General features: G+C 40.3%; 1 protein-coding gene across 2 annotated transcripts in view; it reads left to right on the forward strand.

Moving 5' to 3' along the window:
- Positions 1 to 22,869, forward strand: part of PCNX2 (pecanex 2) — a 288,682-nt gene that overhangs the window by 169,230 nt on the left and 96,583 nt on the right. For both annotated transcript variants that reach the window (XM_077894480.1, XM_077894481.1), the window contains one exon: positions 3,838 to 4,015. In XM_077894480.1, the coding sequence (XP_077750606.1) occupies positions 3,838 to 4,015 (178 nt within the window). The remainder of the gene's footprint in view (positions 1 to 3,837; positions 4,016 to 22,869) is intronic.

A 22,869-nucleotide genomic window follows, 5' to 3' on the forward strand; every position in this document is an offset into this window, starting at 1 on the left:
ATTTTGTGCTTGAAGGAGGGGGAGATTAATCACTGTCACTGTTTTCCCTGCATTTATCGGGAGAAGCCTCACAATTAAAAAAAATGGAACACAGAGATGTCATGCCATCAAGATGCCCCCATGTTTTTGCAAAGCATTAACAGTGTGCAGTTGAATTACTGCTTTCATGTATTAAAATGAACTCTGGATTTGCAAATGGAAATCCTACTTGATAATTTATGGATTTGTTGTTCCGACAAAACATTGAAGTTTCTGGTCAAATAAATTTGAGTAGGAGAGTACAAAAGAGATTCTTTCTTGGATTTGCGTTATTAAGTCACGTTGCTTAAACATTATGTGCCCAAGTCACCTCTCGTGCATAATCCCAAGCATACTAATTCAAACCTACTCTTCCTTTCAGGGTCTGATGAGGACAAATTAATTAATATTTGCCAAAGATTGAGCAAGCTGAGATAAAAGGCATTTGAATACTCTGTTGGACTGAGTAGATTCATAGTCACACAGAGCAGACAATAAATGAAATGATTGTGTAACCTTCCTGTCTTTATCAGACTCTGCCTTCCTTCTGGTTCAGACCCATTTTAGATAGGTCAGGGCAAGTCATGCCTTTTGGTATTTAAAACCCTAGATTTCAGGGGCACCTGGGTGGCTCAATGGTTGAGCATCTGCCTTTGGCTCAGGGTGTGATCCCAGGGTCCTGGGACCCACATCAGGTTCCCTGCAGGGAGCCTGCTTCTTTCTCTGCCTATGTCTCTGCCTCTCTCTCTCTGTGTCTCTCATGAATAAATAAATAAAAATAAAATAATAAAATCCAGACTTCAGATCCAGGGATGAAAATCAGTCTCACTGGATAAAGAACACAGACAATGGGAATGCAGCTTTCTTGCACAGTTTGGGTGGGACCCAATCCAGGAGATGCCTCCGCATCCAGAACAGTGTTTTCCTAGTGGCAGGTGTCTCCAATATGACACAATGCTGGCTGATTCCAGTGACCTCCCGGAACAAGGCCAAGCCTCGGTTTCTAAAATGAGGGCTCACAATCAGAACCAAAGTGACAAAAAAAGATACCACTGCAACACCCAGGGTAATGAGCCGAAGGGTTTAAAGCCGTCAATTTCCAACATTAGGACTGGGACCTCAAGCTAAGCCTTCATGTTGAGATCCAGCAGTTCTGGCTGTTGGCAGAGGACAGATGCAAGGGTTGGGAATCAGGCAGACTCAAACAGTTTGCAGAGAGTCCAATTTGGAGTAATAATACCCTCTATCCCCTGTAATTTTTTTCCAGACACTTAAGTTAGAAAGTTGCACCTTAGCTAGGTACCTCCAAATATTCTCAAATCCCAGATGATACCAGAATTACTCTTCTCAGAGCCACAAACTGATAATTCCTTTGTATTCTTGAGGCATGCATCTGACCACTTAGAAAATAATTTCAAGTACCCCATTAGACCAGTTGTTCCCAAGCAGGACAGCAGGAGGCTGTAAGTCAGTATCACCTGGAAACCTATTCCCAATTATAGAAGCCACACCCCCTTACCCCCACCACCCCGCTGGCTGCATTGAAAACCCCTGTACCAGATAGTCAGGTAGTGAGTCTTCAATAACAAGCACTGTTTCTTATTCAAGACCAACCCCCTAGTAAATGGTAGAAGGCTGGATGGATGGATGAGTGAGTGGGAGCTGATAAATGGATCAGTAAGTGAATTGTGATATCCTGTTAGGTATTTATATATCTCAGCCTGATAGAAATGGATGCTTTGCAGCTGTCCCAGGCCATGTTCACTGATTGCTACATAAGCCTTTATTAAACCTTCAGCTGAGTCTACAATCCTCTGCGAATGGTTTTAACTGTAACCACTACTATTGCAATGTTACAAATATTTTTGTATAATTCTACAAACTATAAACATCATCCTTAAGATCTTCCATAGTCTTAACCAGTCATCATTAGTAAACATAAAATTAATGCTCTTCATTTGAACTATAGTTACAAGAAAGTTAGAATTGACCCTCATCTAGATTTAGCCTAAATAACTCAGAAAAATCACCAGTCTCCCCTGAAAACCCAAATACTCCTTATCTTGAGATGCCTTGTCATTGGGCTTTGGTATCCCATTGGGATTCTTTTTTTTTTTTTTTTTTAAGATTTTATTTATTTGAGAGAGAGAGAAAGTGAGAGAGCACACCAACGGAGGGTGGGGGCAGAGAGAGGGAGAAGCAGACTTCCCAGGGAGCAGGGAGCTGGCAGGGGCTCAATCCCAGGACCCTGAGATCACAATCTGAGCTGAAGGCAGACAGACACTTAATGGACTGAGCCATCCAGGCGCCCCTTCCACAGGGATTCTTGTCAAAGGCAACAGCACCCAAAGTCATATTTTTACATGGTATTTTTGTCAAGGGTATTAGTTTTCTACTGGAAAAGAAAGACAAGTTAAGGAGCAGTGCTCAACCTTGCTGCAGGAACCCTGAAGTTTTTTTTGTTGAAGTTACATGAAAACATTCCCACTCAGCCCAAATCTGCATGTAGTCAAGGGCTTATTTTTCTCAGAAGAGCCTTGAGCAAACCTTATTGGGCACATCCTGGGACAGAGTGAAAACAATTGCAGCCCTAGGTCTAAAGGCATATGAAATCTCACATGGAGGCAAATGGAATTGCCAAAAGTAGATTTTTTTTTAAAGTAGATCTTTTTGACAACAAAAATGACATGCTTTAAAAACATGTTTTGAAAGTCCTTATCCTGGGACAAGATGATAATACTGATAAAGGTCCAGAAACTAGGATCCCTCTAGGCTTAAGGAAATTAAGGCATAGCTCCAGTTTTCGGTATTTAACCAGAAAAAGAAAATCTCTTAAATGTCACCATTCTCTGGAAAGTGTTTCCATCTCTGTCTTTCGAGTTACTAAATTTTTATAAGGGGTGGGGGTGGGGGGTAGGAATCTGCCTAAAATGTGCAAAGCCTTCCTTCAGAAAGGAAGTAGTCGCTTGCCATCTCAGACTCTTCTGAGCTGTTATCATTAACATTGACCTTGGTGTCTGTTGGACTTGTACATATAACACATATAGGCTAATAACCTGAGTCCCTAGACAAGAGCATCCAGGAGTCCAGGCCTCAAAGCAAAGTCTTGGTGTCTCTTTGCTGGACTACTTTGGTGAATTCCTTAACTAAAAAGACCAGTGCCATGGGGGAAGAATGTTGACGGTATCATTTTCAGCAGAAGAAAAAGGGAGTCCAGAGAGCTTATGTTCACTGGTGTGATAAATACACTGAAAAATACTGGAAATTAAATTACTGTTCATTGTAAAGGCAAAAATGGCTTTATTAAGATACTGGGGTTTTTTTTTTCTTCTTTTCAGAATTTAATATTAACTATTATGACATCACCGCATCAGTAAGATTCTTTTATAATAAAAAAGCATATATGAGCAGACTCTCAGAGGGACATCATGCTCTGTCTGCCGGAGTCCTTCAGATATGCTCCAAGGGAGCCCCGTGTCCTTGCTAAAGGACAAAGAACTGTGGAAATCATGTGGCAGAAAGGAGCTGCTTCTCGGGGCAAAGGGTCTGCGCTCGAGGTTCCCCTGGGATTGAGTTTCAATCCTTGCTCTGCCCCAGACCTCAGACAAGGGACCCAAACCCTGAGACTCCCTTTGCTCTTCTGACAAATAATGACAGAGCCCCTCCCCCTCTTCCCTCCCCCACACTCTGCTGCCCTCTGGGCTTTTCATGCCTGGAAAGTGCACCCCGCACAGTAAAGGAGCAGGAAACTAGCTGTTGTGACTCACCTGATAGTTGGCAGGCTGCCCTTGACCAACTCCTTTCTCTCCTCTTCAACAGCTGGGACATTCTCCTGATGGTCGTTGCTGGCATGAAGCTGTTGCGGACCTCTTTCTGCAACCCGGCTCACCAGTTTATTCACTTGGGCTTCACTGTGATCTTTTTCCATTTTGACTACAAAGACATTTCAGAGAGTTTCTTATTGGATTTCTTCATGGTGTCCATTTTATTTAGCAAGGCAAGTTAATTCTCTGTTTTCTTCTTTTTAAAATTTAAGAGGTGAACGTCTCATCACAGGTTTTACTAATTATAAATACTTTCCTTTTTTAAAAAAAGTTATGGAACAAAATTAAATTGAATTACATATGCATGTCACACTCCTGCCTCCATTTCAGGAACATTTCCCCATGGAATACAAATATGCCATGTCATTTGCCAAAAATCACTAATTAAAATGAGTTAGCCATTAGTGTTGCTTGAAATTTTGAAATTTTATGATCTTTGTCTCTGTTAACAATCTCATTATAGAATTTCCCTAGACCTCAAATTGCTTTGAATAAAAGATTAGTGACCAGACTGATTTTTTTTTTTTTTTTTTTAATTAGCTAGCATTTGAGGTAAACTTGTGACCCGGTGCTCGAGAGCCAGGTCCCTTGGAGTATTTTCATTATCTTGACTTGTGTCAGGTCAAGATTTCATATGTTGTAATTGATACATGAGCAATAAGAAATCCTAATCACAATTCAGGCAAATATATGGAGGTGGAATCCAATGTCTAACACAGCGGGGGCAGGGGTGGGGAGGGATAAAATCCTCTGGATACTTGCCTGAGTGTATTCTGAGCACCTAACAAAGCCAAGGTTAGTAAACAGAAGTGAAAAAGAATTTGGAACAACTCTTGGTAAATAAACTGACACACAGCTCACTTCACATCTGGCTTCCTCATGCACTCAGTTTCATATGGCAGATGTGCATTCCTACCCTGAGCTTGACTTAACCAATCCCTCCCCGCTTTTGTTAATAATTTTTAAATTCTAAGACCTTTTCCCCTGAACTTCTTTTTTTTATCTCTTTTTTTAATCAATTCTGTTAATTTTTCTCTTTATTACTTATCCTTTCCTTCTACCTTTTTCTCTGCTTGTTTTAGGTAACAAAAGCTCAAAACTCTGATATTGTCCTAAAGATGCCCCATGAATAATTATCATCACCCTATCAGGCAGGTGCATTTCCTCTGATAACTCTGGCTGAACACTGATTTTTCAGTTGCCTGAGTCCCTCCTTGTGTCATTTGTCACTTGCTCTGTGCTATCACTTCTGCTGCCTACATCATATTCCAGAACCTTAGCTCCTTTTCCCAGAAACATTTCTTCTCTCTTTGAGTTCTGTTTGGTCTTGATAAATTTATCCTAGTTCTCTGATGGTTCAAATAACAGGCTTCAAATTCTATTTTCCTTCATTATGTATGAATTCCCTTTATCTCACATAATAAATGTAAAACTATATCCTATAATCTTTAAGCATTTATGAAGTTATTATAAATAATTTTACCACTTGCAGGAGTAAGATCTTATTATCAGGCGCAAAATGTGTTTGGATATATCAAGTTCCTGACTCTGGCATTATTTATATTTTGACATGGTGATATTTATATCCATCTCTGAACCTCAGTTTCTGGTAAAATCAAAAATGAGGGTGGCAGTCTCACCTGGGTGTTGAGAGGAATAATTAATACAACTATAAAAGAAGTCTTCAAGTAAGATGTGCTTTCCAAATCCGAGGCAGTATTTGCAGAGCCACTGTAAGTAGAGAAACAGAAGCTACACACTGTTTAGTATGGGAAGGAGTGTGGTTGCTTTTCTACACTGGACTCCACTTAACTGTCGTCCTGCAAAGTGAGAGGCCCCAGGTGAGCAGAAGCGTGACAGAAAGGAGGGAGGGTCTGGCTGTAAGAGTGGTGAGGGCGTGGCTTCTAAGTGATTGTACATGTGCAGCAGGAGGAGTGATTCTCATTTCCTGGAGCTTGGGGGCCTTTCCCCGCTGATACCTGGTACTATCCTGTGTGTGATGGCAGGAGTGGGGGGTGAGGAGGGACCTGAAGGGACACAGTCTGAAACTAAACCCTTACAAACTTAGTCACTGCTGGCATTTGACTTTTACTTAACACAATCTTTTTTGAAGTACCAGTTCAAACACTAGTAATTTCAGGGGCGCCTAAAACTGAGCCTGGGTAGCTCAGTTATTGAGCATCTGCCTTTGGCTCAGGTCATGATCCCGGAGTCCTGGGATCGAGTCCCACATCAGGCTCCCTGCATGGAGCCTGCTTCTCCCTCTGCCTATGTCTCTGCCTCTCTCTGTGTGTCTGTCATGAATAAATAAATATATCTAAAAAAAAAACAACTAATAATTATAGGCACAGCTATCATGGCCACATCCTTGTTTTCTCTAATTGTGGGAGCATTCACACACGTAATTTGAATAGTTTGCTTTAAGACTGGGGATAAGAACAGAAGCTAGACAAATCAGCATATGATCTAGTGAGTCAGTCCTGATACATCCCTAACTCTTTCTGATGCCTGCTCCTTCTTGATCTTGAAAGAACTGGAAACCATGCATTTTCTGGAATGAGAAACAAAATAATAATATGTAGTTAAAGAGACAGCATTTGAGATCTTCCTGGAAAAGAAAAGCCAACAGAAATTAGTGACATAAGATAGTGGAGGCAATGAAGGGGCTCACAGTTAATGTTTCCTGTAAATATCCTGCCTACAAATCCTAGCTGATGCCTCCTGTCCTTTGTCGTTATTTAAATATATCTTTTAAAAAAACAGTCTCTATTAATATGTTTCCTAGAAACCCCTTATATTGTTCTTACTGGTTCTAGTGCTTCTTAGGGTTATTCATTGCACAGTATAAAATTATATTTGTTCAGTGCACTCATCAAAGTCTCACTTATGATGTGTCCTCCCCTCTGGGAGATGTCAGTGCAGACATCTCTACACCCCTTTCCCCAGCCTGGCTCCCATTCTGCTAAACTGAGAGTCACTGTTACCTGGGCTGCCCACCCCACAGGAGGGCTGCAAGACTAATGAAGAGACACAGAAAGAAAATCCAGTTCCCCTGTAAGAAAGGAGCTACATGAATCTAAGACTCATTGTTATTATAAGTCAGTGGCCCCTAATCCTTCAGGCATAGAAAGGAAGGGGAGACCTGGTTAGGGGGATGATCTACAGAGTGAGGTCACAGCACCTGGAGGCCACAGCGTGAAATAGGCGGCTTCTAGAGGGCCCTGCTGCATGCATTCTCTACTTCCCTAAACTCCCGAGTCCCCCGAGGTCTGGAGGGTGGATGTTGGCTACTCTCTGCAGCCTGCCAGACCTAGTGAAAAATGGGACATAATGAGTTCCAGGGCCAGAGTTCCATGGGAAAGAATTAGCACCGTCCATGCATTGGCTTGGAGAGTGAGACATTCACCGTGATGGCGTCCTGGGCTCGTGGGGAGTGGCCAGAGAGGAAGAAGGTCCCCCCCCCCACCCTCCGCATATCCCATATTGAGCCATGTGGTATTCTGAATGCACACCCATGAGGCCCATCACCTCTGAGAAGTCAGGCCATCCTCCCTCACTTCCTCTTTTTCTCAATCCCTTCCTTCTTTCTGTTATGCCTCATCCGTCAGCCTTCACTTTCAAGAATTAAGTACTGTAATTAATTTGTCACATTTCTGGTGTGCCTAGGTCCCGGCGGGGTGGGGAGGGATGCGCAGAAGGTATGCTCCAGGTGCAGACACTTGGTTGTGACAAGAACAAAGATGACAAAACTGCTTTTGTGCTCTCCCACTGGTCTTGAAAAAGTTCCTAGAAACCATCCTGCCTTCACATGTTTAGTAATGTTTAGTTGTAGAAGCAGGACTTGAAAAAATCCTGCCAGAGAATAATTCTGTCAGCATTTCCAGAATGCGTTATGTATGAAACTCTACAGGCCATTGGTTCAACATGGTTGCTAGCTCTTACCATCTAGCAAATGAACATTAATGAGTGAGGTTGTTTTTACACAAAGCTGTATGAATAATCACAATGGATCCATGATGTTGGCTATGTTATAGATGACTGCAGTTAGCCTTCAAATCACTTGAAATTGAAGTTTCTAAATGGCATTTTCCTTATATTCTGTACGTAGGTAAAAAGTTTTAAATGAAAAATAAACCTCTTGTTTAGGAACACATGCTGTTACAGAGGCATTTATTCAAAATACTTTCTTCAACGAAGTAATTGTTCATTTATTTAGCACTCATTAAGTGCCAGGCATTGTATTAGACCCAAAGAGTACTAATTCTTATGAATGATAGCACATCTTTATTTGGTACTTTCCATGGGTCAGGCAGCCTTGTCAGTGCTTTACACAAAATTGACATGCTCCATCCTCACCACAGCTTTGTGGTCAGGTGCTCTTCATGGTACAGATAAGGAAACAGAGGCACAGAATTTAAGTTAATTGACCAAAGGTCTCACAGTTATAAAATGGTAGCATAAGATTCTTTGAGCCTCTACTTTGTGACACTGCCTCCCCCACTCAGGGACTCTGGAAAGAAGGCAGAAAGATAAGGAGATAATGACAGTAAAGTGTGAGAAGGAAGATGATCATGGCAGAGAATTTCAAGAGGCCACATAAAAACAGTACCCAGTCCCACCCAGGAGAATCCAAAACAGTGATGCTTATTACCTGGAGCCTTGAAGAGTGAGGGAATGAGTCAGGCAAAGAAAGCAGGGAAAAGTGAGCTATGCCAGGGGAACTGCATGTGTATAGTCACAGAAGCAAGAGAGAGTTTGGGCATGTTCCAGAAACTGCAAGACCTTTGGCAAGCATGAGCACATGATGGGGATGGTGGGGTGGCAGGTGTCATAGGCCAGATGGCAAAGTGCCGAACAGGCCATGCATCAGGGTTTGTACTTCATTCCTACTTTGGCTGAAGGTTGCTAAGTGAGGAGTAACAGGATCAGAAATGCACCTTAGAAACATATCTTTGTGGTAGTTGGAGTCTTGGGAGTTGGGTAGGAGAGGACTGCACTCATGCAGGCAGCTCATAATGAGAGCTTGAACTGCAGTGGCAGGAGTGGGACAGAGAGGGACACTTCCGGGAGGGGTCTGGGGGGCAGAGGTGATCACTTTAGGGGCCCCTGGGATGCTGGGGAAGTGGCCTACAGGAGGAAGAGCCCCCGCTGCGAGCTCTCAGACCCCTACTCCAGCTAGTGCTGTCACTAACTAGATGAGGGCAGAGAAAGACAACTGAGGGAAGAGTATTGGTTCTAGATGTGCTGATTTGTGGAATGAGAAGCCACATGGACCAAAAGTAATGACCTTGGGAACGAGATTTGTTTCCATTTAAAAATTTTAATTTTGGGACGTCTGGGTGGCTCAGTGTCAGTGGTTGAGTGTCTGCCTTTGGCTCAGGGCATGATCCTGGGGTACTGGGATCAAGTCCCACATCGGGCTCCCCACAGGGAGCCTGTGTCTCTGCCTTTCTCTGTGTCTCTCATGAATAAATGAAATAAATAAATATTTTAATTTGCATAAGTAATGCATAAATATATACTCAAAATAATAAACTTAGAAAAACAATGGAAAAATACAAAGAAAGTCTACCTTATACACATTCCTCACTTCTTAACTGCCTCCTCTCCCTAATGATGACCATGGTAAACATTTCAGAATCATTCCTTCCATTCTGTTTTCCTACCAATTCTTACAACACACACACACATACCTACACACACACACACACACACACACACAAACATATTTATTTTTTTTAAGATATTTATTCGTGAGAGACACAGGAGAGATAGAGAGGCAGAGACATAGGCAGAGGGAGAAGATGGCTCCCCATGGGGATCCCAATGCTGGACTTGATCCCAGGACCCCGGGGATCACAACCTGAGCTGAAGGCAGATGCTCAATCACTGAGCCACCCAGGTGTCCCACACACACATTTAAATAGGATCATTCTTTACACATTTTTTACTTCCCTTTGTTGCTTAAAAATATATCTCAGAGAACTTCCATGACTGCGCATCTAATGTGGCCTCCTCTTTTTGATGTCTGCATAGTATTCCATACCACATATCATAATTTGGTTAGCTATTCCCCTACTGGTAAATATTTAATTTGTTTATAGATTTTCTTCTATGATACTTGGGACTTCTGTGCTCACGAACTCCAGAAATCTATATAAAATTGGCTTAATGAAAAAAGGGAATTTACTAGTTCACATACATAACTGATTGGATGATCCAGACACTTAAATGATGGCCCTGAAATTCTGTTTTTATTTCTTCTCACGTCCGCATGCTCGATGCCCTTCTCTCCTCTGTTGGCTTCATCCTCAGATAGGCTTATCCACACGGTGTAGCCATGGTCACTAGCAGTTCTGGATTCACAGCCTTCTTATACCTCAGAATTCCAGAAAGAAGAGAAATCATCTTTCCTAATGACTTCAGCCAATGTCCTGGGGACAAATCTCATTGACTCCTTTGGTGTTGCGTGTTCATTCATGAACCAGGGACAGTGGTCAGAACTATGTGTGTCCTCTAGTTAATGAAGCCTAGACTTCTGCCCCTTCTTGAGTCCTAACCAGACTTAGAGGAGCTGGGAATCAGGGAGGGAAGAAAGAAGAAATGTCTGATGCTACTGCATCCAACCATGCAAAGATCAAACCTAACATCCTGGTGTTAGGAAACACACAAGTGTCTAAAATACATAGATTCCCATCATGAGAATTGCTGGGTTGATAGCATATACATGAAAGAGTCTCAATAGAGAATCCTTCCAAAAGATTTATATTCCTTCCAATAGGGATGACCAGCATTTAAGAAATAGATTTGAGAAGTGACTCTTGAAACAAGATAAAGTACAGCATAATGGTAAGCAAAAAAAGAAATGGGACTTGTCAGTTTTACTGATCTTTTTCATAACTCTGGAATCTTCAGCAAGGCCATCTTACACTTTCTACTAGACAAGACTAACTCCCGTAATAACATCAAGCCATAAGGCCTGGAGTGTTCTTTATGCCCTACAGTGTCCTGTTTTTAAGGAAATGAAGTCTACTGTGATAAAACTTTCAAATCCTCTGCAACTTTCTATAGGAAATCTATCTGGATCGCCTACTAGCATCCCAGTTATCATTTAAAAGTATACATGAGGAAGAAATGGTGAGAGAGAAAGAGAGAGTGGGAATGAATGGGAAGAAGGATCACAGTCCAGTAGAATCTTTAAATTCAACTAAATTTGGTGGGTAGTTGGTTGGCTAACTGAAAAACTTAAACAGGAAATTAATAGTAAGTGATAACAACATGCCTATCAGGTAATTTTATAACAGCACAAAATTTATACATGAACTCTTATTATCACTCTTTGGAAGCCTTTTCTTTGAGTAGGAATCTACAGAATGAGGACCATTTGGTCTTATTCCATGAACCATGCCCATTATGTGTTTTCTAGGGTTTTTCTGTTCCTGTTTCTGATTTTTTAAATTCTACTTCAAGGGAGAAGTGAAAGTTACCTGTTAAACAGTCTGAAAGCAGTTCCCATTTTCTTTGTTCTCAAGTCTCTTCTCATTCATGCCATTAGTCCACAACAGTATTTTTAGAGATGTCTTCCTCAAATCTTCAGCATTCAACTTTGCTGTGATAGAAACACCCCTCGTCCGTTGGTACTCATATTGTTTGTACTTATGTTGCACCAGTTTATATAATATTTAATTGAATAAAATCACCATCCCAACTGGTAAAACTGATACAGTTTGGGACCAGCATAACCACCTCTTGTTAAACTTTCAACTCAAGTGGTGGGACTGATCAAGAGTCTACAAATAAATTTAAAAATATCTCACGGCTTAAAAACAATCTTACTGGCCTTCAGTGATCACTGGGTTGTGGGACTCATCAATAAGTTCTACAGTGAAAATATAAATATCAGTCAATCTGAAAGTTAATTAGGTGGGATTTATTTATTTATTTATTTATTTACTTAGGGAGAGAGTGCATGGTTGCATGAGTGTGCACACACACTCGCATGCAAGTGGAGGGAAGGGGCGGAGGAAGAGGGAGAGAGAGAATCTTAAGGAGGCTCCACGGCCAGCATGGAGCTGACTTGGGATTTGGTCTCACAACCCTGAGACGATTACTTGAGTCAAAATCAAGAAACCAAGAGCTGGATGCTTAATTACTGTGCCACCAGGCACCTCAATTAGGTCAATTTTTAAAAGACAGTGTCTCCTTTGGTAAGATAAATAGGGGAGATGAATTATATTCACTTTGGTGTTATCAGTGTTCTGGGAGGTGCTGTGCCCAAACTGAGGTAAGGGGACACGCAGGATCTCATCACAGGACATGGAGAATTTGATTCTGCAATTATTATTTAGTGTCTATTAGGTATGCTGCCCAAGTAATTGAGGTGCTTTGGCAGAAATGCCCTTGTAGAGCTTAGTTTGGTGGGAGAGATGGTATAGCTACAAGCAGCAAAGGGTTGTTTCCTCATCAAGCACTCTAAAATTGCTTTCTCTGCTCCTTACTCAGAGATCAGCCTTTGAAAATATACCCAGGATCTTTCAGTTTTCACTGCCCACTGCTGCCACTTTAGTGCCAGCATCTCCATCCATCCCCTGTGCTATGGCTGTAGCCTTCTAATAGGCCTACCTGCCTCCACTGCCACTCCTCCAGCCTGTTCTCAATGCAGGGCCCAGGGGAGTTTGTTTTATATAAACTAATTTTGGAATAATTTTAGATTCATGGAGAAGATGTAAAATAGTACAGAGTTCCCACAAACCGCATACTCAGTTTTCCCTACTATTAACATTTTATATTCATATACTACACTTATCCCAATTAAGGAACCAAAGTTGACTGTTGTTATCAGCTAAAGTCCATATTAAATCAAATTTCCTTGGTTTTTCTATAATGTCCCTTTTCAATTCCACCCAGTACTGCATTTAGTTGCCATGTTTCCTTAGGCTCCTATTGGTGGTGATAGTTTTGGTTTTTTGTTTTTAAAGTTAATAGTTTTGAGGGGTATTGATTACGTATGTTTGTAAGATGTTTTTCTGTAAGAATCTGTGTGATGCTTTTCTGTTGATAAGCTGGAGTTATAGGCTTAGGGAAGGAGGATGATAGAGGTACAGTGCCACTGTGTAGTCCACACTTAAAGAGTAGGAAATTATGTTCTACTTCCTTGATGGGAATGGAAACTATAATAAATTTATTTACTCTGAAAATTATTTAATTTTTTTACTACATCAAAAAGCTTTAATTAACAACTAATTTATTTGAGAAAATAAATTACCTTATTGCGAATAAGTTTATTATTATTATTATTTTTTGGCGTTCAATTTGCCAACATATAGCATAACACCCAGTGCTCATCCCATCAAGTGGCCCTCTCAGTGCCTGTCACCCAGTCACCCCCACCCCCCGCCCACCTCCCCTTCCACCACCCCTTGTTTGTTTCCCAGAGTTAAGAGTCTCTCATGTTCTGTCTCCCTTTCTGATATTTCCCACTCATTTTTTCTCCTTTCCCCTTTATTCCCTTTCACTATTTTTTATATTCCCCAAATGAATGAGACCATATAATGTTTGTCCTTCTCCAATTGACTTATTTCACTCAGCGTAACACCCTCCAATTCCATCCATGTCAAAGCAAATGGTGGGTATTTGTCATTTCTAATGGCTGAGGAATATTCCATTGTATACATAGACCACATCTTCTTTATCCATTCATCTTTCGATGGACGCCGAGGCTCCTTCCACAGTTTGACTATTGTGGACATTGCTGCTAGAAACATAGGGGTGCAGGTGTCCCAGCGTTTCACTGCATCTGTATCTTTGGGGTAAATCTCCAGCAGTGCAATTGCTGGGTCGTAAGGCAGGTCTATTTTTAACTCTTTGAGGAACCTCCACACAGTTTTCCAGAGTGGCTGCACCAGTTCACATTCCCATCAACAGTGCAAGAGGGTTCCCCTTTCTCCACATCCTCTCCAACATTTGTTGTTTCTTGCCTTGTTAATTTTCCCCATTCTCACTGGTGTGAGGTGGTATCTCATTGTGGTTTTGATTTGTATTTCCCTGATGGCAAGTGATGCAGAGCATTTTCTCATGTGCTTGTTGGCCATGTCTATGTCTTCCTCTGTGAGATTTCTGTTCATGTCTTTTGGCCATGAAAATTAATTTTTCTTCATGAGAGTTTTGTAAATCTATCATCTACCTATTTTTATATCAGTATGGACTCATAGATATTTATTTAATAAATTAGGTAATAATACAGTATTACTTTACTCATCTTGTTGCTTTTCTTTTGGAGCTCTTTCAGCTGGCTTTTGTGTCCCTTTGACATAGCCCCATTTTGTGTGTGTGTGTGTGTGTGTGTGTTAACACTTTATACCTTCTGGCACTATAAGATATTCTAGATATGTCTTGCATATTTCCTGCCCTAGTTCTAAAATTTGGCATTTCTCCAAGGGAACCCTGCCTCCCTTTATTGGAGAATGGTATTTAGAAACCAAAATCTGGACTCAGTAAGGTGTGTTCTTGATACTTGAGAGTCATTGATTCCAAGCACTCTCAGCTGACAGAGCAAAGAAATATACATGTGTATACTCATGTATTTACACATATCTAGAGAGGATTCTATGTGTAACCCCCTATATCTACATTAAGCTAAACACGAGTTCATACTGATATCTCCAAGTTGAATCCAAGACCACAGGGATCATTCTGGCCAATTCCCCTTGCTTACTGTTACTTCCTGCTCCAACAGTGAGAAACCTGGCATCTACCATCTGTCATCCATTTACTTGCTGTTCACTTCTAGTGTGCTTGTAGAGTAGGTTCATAATAGTCCACCTGTGCGCCGTGGGAAACAACCTTATCAACTAAAGCACAATGCTCAGGTGCAGTGATGTTCCTTTTTGCCTTTAATCTTACAGATTCCACTCATTTTTAGAGTTTCTTGAATAAGCACCTTCTTTACTTCCCTTAGTGAGGTTGTTTCTTATATTTATAACAGCTACATTGCATTCCACTTGGGTGTCCCCCAGTCTCCTAGATGATTTTTAAAAATTTGCATTCATTGCATTTTCTCACATTATAAATTTCTATGGCTTTTAACAAAGGTATTGTGTCATGTATACACTATTATCATATCTTACAAAATAGTTTGATTGCTCTAAAAAATCCCTTGTGCTTCATCTATTCAATCCTTCTTCCCCTTCCCCAAACCTGGCAACCACTGATGTATTTATTTGTTACTGCTTTCATTTGGCCTGTTTCCAGTGTGCCATATAATGACAATCATGTACCTTTTTGGATGGGCTGCTTCTACTTAGCAATATACATTAATGATTTTATCTGTGGCTTTGCATGGCTCTGGCTTGATAGCTTATTCCTTTTTAATCACTGAATAGTACTCCATTGTATGGATGTTTATCCATTCATTTTAGTGAAAGAAATCTTGATTGTTTCTAGTTTTTGCTAATTATGAATAAAGCTACTATGAACATTTGTTTCAGGTCTTGTGTAGACATAATTTTCGGTTAGATTGGGTAAATACCTGATAGCTAAATTATATGGTAAAAGTAAGTTTAGCTTTGTAATATACTCTGCCAAAGTATCTTCCAAAGTGCCTTCTACTGTTCTACATTTCTACCACAATGAGTGAGAGTTCCTGTTGTTCCTCCACCTCATCAACAATTTAGGCTGTCAGTTTTTTTAGATTTTAGCAATTCTAGTAGGTATTTATAGTGCCATCTCATTTCAATTTTAATTTCCCTAAAAGCAAATGATGTTTGTGTTGTCATGTATTTATTTGCTGACTGTGTCTCTTCTTTATTGAAGTGTCCAGATTTTTTTTACCTATTTTTAAATTGGTTTATTTTCTTATTGTTGAGTGTAAGAGTTCTTTGCATATTATGGATACAAGTCCTTTATTAGGTATATGCTTTCTGGGCTTGTCTTTTAATTCTACTAATAGTGTGGATTTTAGATCTCCTGTGATGTTTGGCTGGAGTAGAGAGGTTATTTATTAAAAATTTCTGTCCTGCTAGGCTGTGCTTTTTCTGGTCATTTGACTAGAGAGAGCATACTTTGTTTTTATTTTTACTGTGGATTTTTTTGGTTTATGCCTCTTTCCATTTCTGAGTTGCTGGCTTGCATAGCTCTAAATCTGTGAAATATGTGGTCAAAAGAAAATCCAGGGAACACACTACCATTTATTTTCCTAGATCTTGGTGTCTTTAGCTGGTTTCCCCTTTCCTCTCCAACTTCCAGAGTCTTTTTAGGTTTATTTAATAAACCATTTCCAATATTTTCTATTGTATTGAACAGGAGAAGTAGAGAAAGATGTGTTCTTCCTCTTCTCTGAAGTGGAAGCCTACGATGTACATTTTAAGCTAATCTGAATTCATCATCAAGTGATGCTATACTGCTTCATTTTCTAATTCAGATAACTTTTATCAGAGTATTTTCAATTTCTCCTTCCTGTTCTTTCTGATGTTGAAATTATTCATTTCTTTATCCATATTTTAAAATCACCCAACACATTATTCCTATTATTTCTTTAAACAAAAAGTTATATTTTCTGTCAATTGAAAATACAAATAATAAAATATTTTACTTTTATAGACTTAAGTTTCAGACCTGTATCATTTTACTTCAGCATGAAATACTTCTAACATTTCTTGCAGGGAAGGCCAGCTGGTAATGGATTTCCTCAGATTTATCTACAAAGTCTTTATTTCTTTTTCCTCCTTCAATTTTGGAGAACAATCTTGTAGGCTGTAGAATTCCAGGTTGGCAGGGCTTTTTCTATCAACACTTTATAATAAATAAATAGTTCATTCCCCTTTCTCCATGTTTGCAAAATTTCTAACAAGAAATCTCCAATTTCTATCTTTGTTCCTCTATACATAAGGTATTTTTTCCTTCTGGATTTCAAATTTTTTCTCTCTTTGGCTTTCTGAAGCCTGAATATGACATGCCTAGGGGTGTGTGTGTGTGCGTGCGTGTGTGTGTGTGTGCATTCAGTCTTGCTTGGTGACTTCACTTTTCTGGGTTTGTGTTTCCATGTCTGTCATTAATTTTGAAAGTTCCTGGCTGTTATTGAAATATATCTTCTGCTCTTTCTTCTTCCTCTGGTATTGCAATTATGCATATGTTACACCTTTCCTTATTGTCCCATAGTTCTTGGATATTTTGGTTTTGGTTTGGTTTTTTGTTTGTTTGTTTCCATTTCAGTTGACATATCTTCAAACTCACTGATTCTTTATTTGACCAAGTCCTGTCTATTGATGAACCCAATAAAGGGATTTCTAGTTGCTGTTACAGTGTTTTTAGTTTCCTTTTTACCCTTTCTTAAAGTTTCCATTTCCTTGTTTACATTACATCTGTTCTTGTGTGTTATCTACTCTTCCATTAAGCTCCAGACATATTAATCATAGTTATTTTTGATTCCCTGTGTGATCATTCCAACATCCGTGTCATTTCTGAGTCTCATTCTGGTGCTTGCTTTCCCTCTTCAGAGACACACTTTTAATTTTTTGTTGAAAGCAGAACATGTTGTATCAGGTAATAGAAAATGAGGTGAATAGGTCTTTAGTGTGAAGATTTCCATTATTCTGATTAGATGAGAAATTGTGTTTAATGTTTGCTATAACTGTAGGTCCCAGAGGCTTCAAGTTTTTCTAATGTCCTTGTTTTTGTGTCTCTTGATTTTTGGCTTCCTGAAAAACTCCTCCTCAGAGCAAGTTGTATCTTGTGTCATTTTAAATGTAACCTAGTGTTACTATACTGGATCTTTGTTGGTATGCTGGTAAGGTATGGGACAGGAGGATATTCTATCATCTTCCAGTAAAATCTCCATCTCTTATTGGACCTGTGTCTCAGGGCTGGGATCGTCATAAGTGTTTCCAGAATGGTGTAGCTTTTTACTCCCCATGCCCTGTACTCCCTTTGCTGGTAGTAGCATTCCTACTCTATTTCCTTAAAGCCCTGACTCTGTTAACTGTGTTTTTTCCTCTTTTATGTGAGGTAAGCTGGAGGGGGAGGAATCTCCTTCCCCTAGCCATGATAAGGCTCAAGCAAAGCCCTTTGTCATTTGGAGTGGGCCATTGGGTTTCACAGTGGTTAATTTCTTCCCCTTTCCAGGCCCATGAGGATATCTTTCTTGGCTCTTCACCATGAGAACCTGCTGGGTTTTCTGGGGTATGAAAGTATGGAGGGATCCTAAGACTGTGGTTCCAGGGGGTTCTAAATTTCATGCTCGTCCACACTCAGCCTATAAGAGTTTGCCAGAATCACAGTTTAAGTGTCCCTACCAATTTATGGATCCAGCGGCTTCTGCCCCAGATGAGTAGGTATTACTGACCCTTCCAGAGAGGCAGCTCTCCGTTGGACATCAGGTGTCTGATGGGTCTAAGAGACATCAATATTCAGTTTGTTTAGCTTTTTCTTCTTGGAAAAGTGAGAGTGACAATTCTTAATCTTTTTTCATGTTAGAGCTAAAACTAGAAGTCCCTCAAGTTTTTCTTCTAAAAGACAAACCGTATCTTGTCCCTGCTCAGAACCCTGACATGGCTCCCCATTTCACACAGAGCAAAAGCCAAATCCCTTACACTGGCCCACTGACTGACACCAGCTGACTTCCCATCACTGCTCCGACCTCCTCTCCTATTCTCCTTGTGTTTAATCTAGCTCTCTTTGACATTCCTTCACCGTGCAAAGCATGCTTTCATGTGGAGTCCCTTGCTCTAGCTGTTTCTTTAGCCTAAAAATGCTCCTCCCCCCTCCCCATGGACTTCCACTATCAGCTCTTTCTGGGCTTTGCTCAAATTTCACCTTCTCAAATCAGACCCACCCTGACTACTGACAGCACTCACCACCTCCTAATATGCTCTATCATTGACTTGTTTATCCTTTGATCTTCCCTTCCACTAGAATATAAATTCCATGAGGGCAAAGATCTTTGCCTGGTTTGTCTACTGATATGTCCCCATTTCCAGATAAGGGTCAGGCACACAGTAGTATACAATAAATCTCTGTGGATGTTGCTCCTGTGCACCGGCTATTCGGTACTTTATCCAGAGCCACTCTCTCAGTGAGTGACTTGAACTCAGTCTCACTCTTCCCTGCCCAAGGATAGCAGTACAGACTGGCTTGCAGGAGGTTGACAAAGCTACTGTAGAAACATAACATACCTTCCAGGTGCTGGGGATACATTTTCACTTGGTAGCTGCCACTCTGGATGGTTCAGGAGAAAACTTCACAAGCTGTACACTGCATCTAGAAGCAAAGCACACAGTCCAATAGGTTTGTGTTCCCAGAGAGATTGTCAACTCCTCAAATGGTGGGACCATGGGTGTGTTTATTTGTTTCCTGCTTCCTGCAACATGGAACAAAATGCACCATCATTGTGATTACTCAACACATACTAATTGAAATCAGTTGAGAGCTGAGAGATGGAAAAACTGGTTTTTGAAAAATGAAATCTAAGCTTAAATGTAGTGAGTGGATGACATTTTATTATTCTAGAGAGATGATGATTCACAGTGCAGGGGCAGGGGAGGATGTGGGAAGAGGGAAGGTTTTAGACTGAGCATATGGGTCACTTAGAGTTCCCTCCTCCGGCTTTTCATGGTGTGTGTTTTTATTTTCTTGGCTTCCTATCAATCCTGTTTAGCTGTGTCACTGCTCCCTGCCATCCTGTTCACAGTGAGGAGTTAACACATGGCCCAGCAGCACTGGCTGCTCTGCTGGAAGTGTGTTGCTCTGTGCTCTCTAGTCAGCTGAGTACCTGCAGGGTAAATCACAACCCACATAGAACTGTAGATCTACCCCAGTGGTGACCAGCTGATGTCACCCAACTGGCCAGCTCTTAACTGTGTCATGTAACTGCTGGGAAGTGCCCAGACAGCTCCAAACACCCTTTAGTTGAGATTTATAGCCTAGCACATCAACTTTCTTGTCTTCCACTCCCCAGTACACCACCCACACATCAAAAGGATGAGTTACCCTTAACTCAAACCATGCAACTTACTGTAATTTATTTCCAGGGAAAGGATGCAGGGCTGAAATGAATGTCAGCAGCTCCTCTTAACCACTACTTTCAAAGTAAGGATCAGTTTTTCCTGATCCCTGTCTGGGATCTCAAGCCTGGTGTGCACAGGCTATACCCTGTTTTCTTTCAGGCTTCCTATATTCTCCTGTAAAAGCATACTATAAAAAAATTCATGGATTTAGTAATGTTAAGTGTGTCCCTGTTAATGTATTTTTCCCCTGTTAATGTATTAAAGAAATATTTGCAGCTCCCCCCCCCCCTTTTTTTCTTAAAGTCTATAGATTTCTCTCCTGAAGGAGGCTGCCTGCTGGCTTAGTATTTGCAGTTCTCCCGTCAGGGCAGTGGTGATGGTTCATTAAACCAGAGCATTGAAGAGCCACTACTGATCAGTCTTCCAGGAATGGGGAAGGGATGTGGGCCTAAGGCACACAAAACCTACATAAGTGGCTTCAGGGAATTCAGGGAAGGTGACAACTCTAGACTCTCTTCACTGAAAGAATTTTGAAAACTCACCTTACTCAGCATTAGGGGAAGCCCTCCTTAAATACTTTCCAAAGGCAGAACTTGATTCAGTTGCATCAGGCCACATTTTCCTTATAAGGCTGACCACTGGCATTTGCCATCCTTTATTGGTTGGAAGCTTCTGGTTTTACAGGATGTAAGTATATGAACCTGCAGGTTCCCAGTCGTGCCTTTTGCCAGGCTCCCATATTTAGGACAAGAACTTGGAGGTCACAGACTTTCCCATTCTTTCTTTCCTTGACCTACCAGTTTCAGAAATACTTTAATGGACCAAACCACAGTCCCTCTGACTGAAGAAAGGGTATTGATGATTCTGAGATGGTTGCTATGGTAAGTTTAAAGTCTTCAGAGGGAAAAAGAGAGTAAAGACCTCTCTTATAAGGGAAATCCATGGCTATTGCAAGGATTTGGCATGTAAATGAGAATCAGGAAGCAACAGGAACATTTCCACTGGACCAATGCCCACTAGAGCCATGGCTTATATCACTTGATGAGCTAGGGAAACACCTGAAAGTTTCATTCATTCATCGTTTCACTTTCTGGAAAACTTTTGCTGCACTTACATCAGCCATATGCCTATACTACTTATCTGCTAGAAGACAAATAATAAATATATACTATAAATAATACCTGGTGTCTGCTGCCAATGAGTATATGCTCCAGTGGGGGACAAAGGAGATAAAAACATATAAAAAGTACTTTTGAAACAATACCATAAGGGCCGTAGTAAAGTAACCTATATTTATTGAGAGTATAATGTAAGCAGAGTCCTGAGATTAAAAAAAAAAAAGTATCTGGATTATGTCATTTAATCTTCACAATAAATTTCTCAGGTAGGTACCATTACCATATCTGCTTTTCAGAGGAGGAAACTAAGGCTCAATGGAGTGAAACTTGCCCAAGATCACACAGCTAATGAGATGCAAGGCTGTGATAGGAACACATGTCTCTATGACTGCCAAGTCCGCCCTTGTCACCAGGATGCTATGCTACTTTGTAGTGATTTGAAGTTATAAGCCGCAGATAGTGAGGATCTCCAGAAGGAGAAAGTAATTGAGGCGGTGGACAGAAGGGTCACAGGAAGTACTTTGGAGAGATGTCACTTTGAACTAACTACTTTTTAATTTCATTTTACTTCTTCTGTTGACTTATTACTTCTTCCGATTATTTTTAAGTCATTGCTCTTACATTAAAAATATAAAACTTCAATTCCTAGAACTATACCTTCAAATAATATTATGCTACTTCATGTGTAGGGTAAGGAATTTCAACAGTTCTTCCCATTCTTTGTGCTGTCACGCATTTAATTTTACATATGAGATGAACACATAATACACTGTTACTATTTATGCTTTAGAGCAAAATTACTCTTTTAAAGCAATTGAAATAAGGAAAAAGTATTTTATTGCTACTAATTCCATTTATGATGCTCTGTTTCTTTGTGTAGATCCAGGTTTCCAAACGATATCATACTTCCTGTACCTGAACTTTCTAGAAGAGTTCTTTTAGTGTAGGTTTATTGGCCATTAACTTGGTCAGTTTTGGTTGTCTGAGAAAGTATTTCTTTTTCATTTTTGAAAGATGGTCTCATTGGGTATAGAATTCTATTTTAACAGTCCTACCCACCCCCACCCCCTGTAAAAATATCATGCCATTTAGGAGTGCCTGGGTGGCTTAGTCAGTTAAGCATCCAACTCTTGATTTTAGATCAGGTCATGATTTGGGATCCTGAGATCAAGCCCTACATCAGGCTCTGTGCTCAGTGAGTAGTCTTATCCCTCTCTTTCTTCCCTGTTTGCCCTCTTTCTCTTAAATAAATAAATAAATAAATAAATAAATAAATAAATAAATTCAAAAAATGTCATCCCATTTAGCACTTTTAGCACTTAAAAAATGCCACTTTGGCCCTGCATTGTTTCTGATGTAAGTCTTCTGTAATTTTAACTGTTGTTTTTCTCTGTATAATGTCTTTTTGTAGTTTTTGCCTCTAATATTTTCTTTGTCTTTTGTATTCAGCAGTTTGAATAGGACATGCCTAGTTTTATAGGCTTTGTTGTTGTTGGGTATTTATCCTCCTTGTCATCTGCTCTTGAATCTGTGACTGAGTGTCTGTCATTATTTTGGACAATTTCTTGGCCATTACTTCTTCAAATGCTTCTTTTGTCCTCCTGTTCTCTTTCTCTTTTTTATAAGGTTTTTTTTTTTTTTAATTTTTATTTATTTATGATAGTCACACAGAGAGAGAGAGAGGCAGAGACACAGGCAGAGGGAGAAGCAGGCTCCATGCACCGGGAGCCTGACATGGGATTCGATCGTGGGTCTCCAGGATCGCGCCCTGGGCCAAAGGCAGGCGCCAAACCGCTGCGCCACCCAGGGATCCCTCTCTTTCTCTTTTTTATTTTTTTTATTTTTTTTATTTTTTTTATTTTTATTTTTATTTTTATTTTTTTATTTATTTATGATAGTCACACACACAGA

Source organism: Canis aureus, chromosome 4, assembly GCF_053574225.1.
Source record: "Canis aureus isolate CA01 chromosome 4, VMU_Caureus_v.1.0, whole genome shotgun sequence".
NCBI classification, from domain to species: Eukaryota; Metazoa; Chordata; class Mammalia; order Carnivora; family Canidae; genus Canis; species Canis aureus.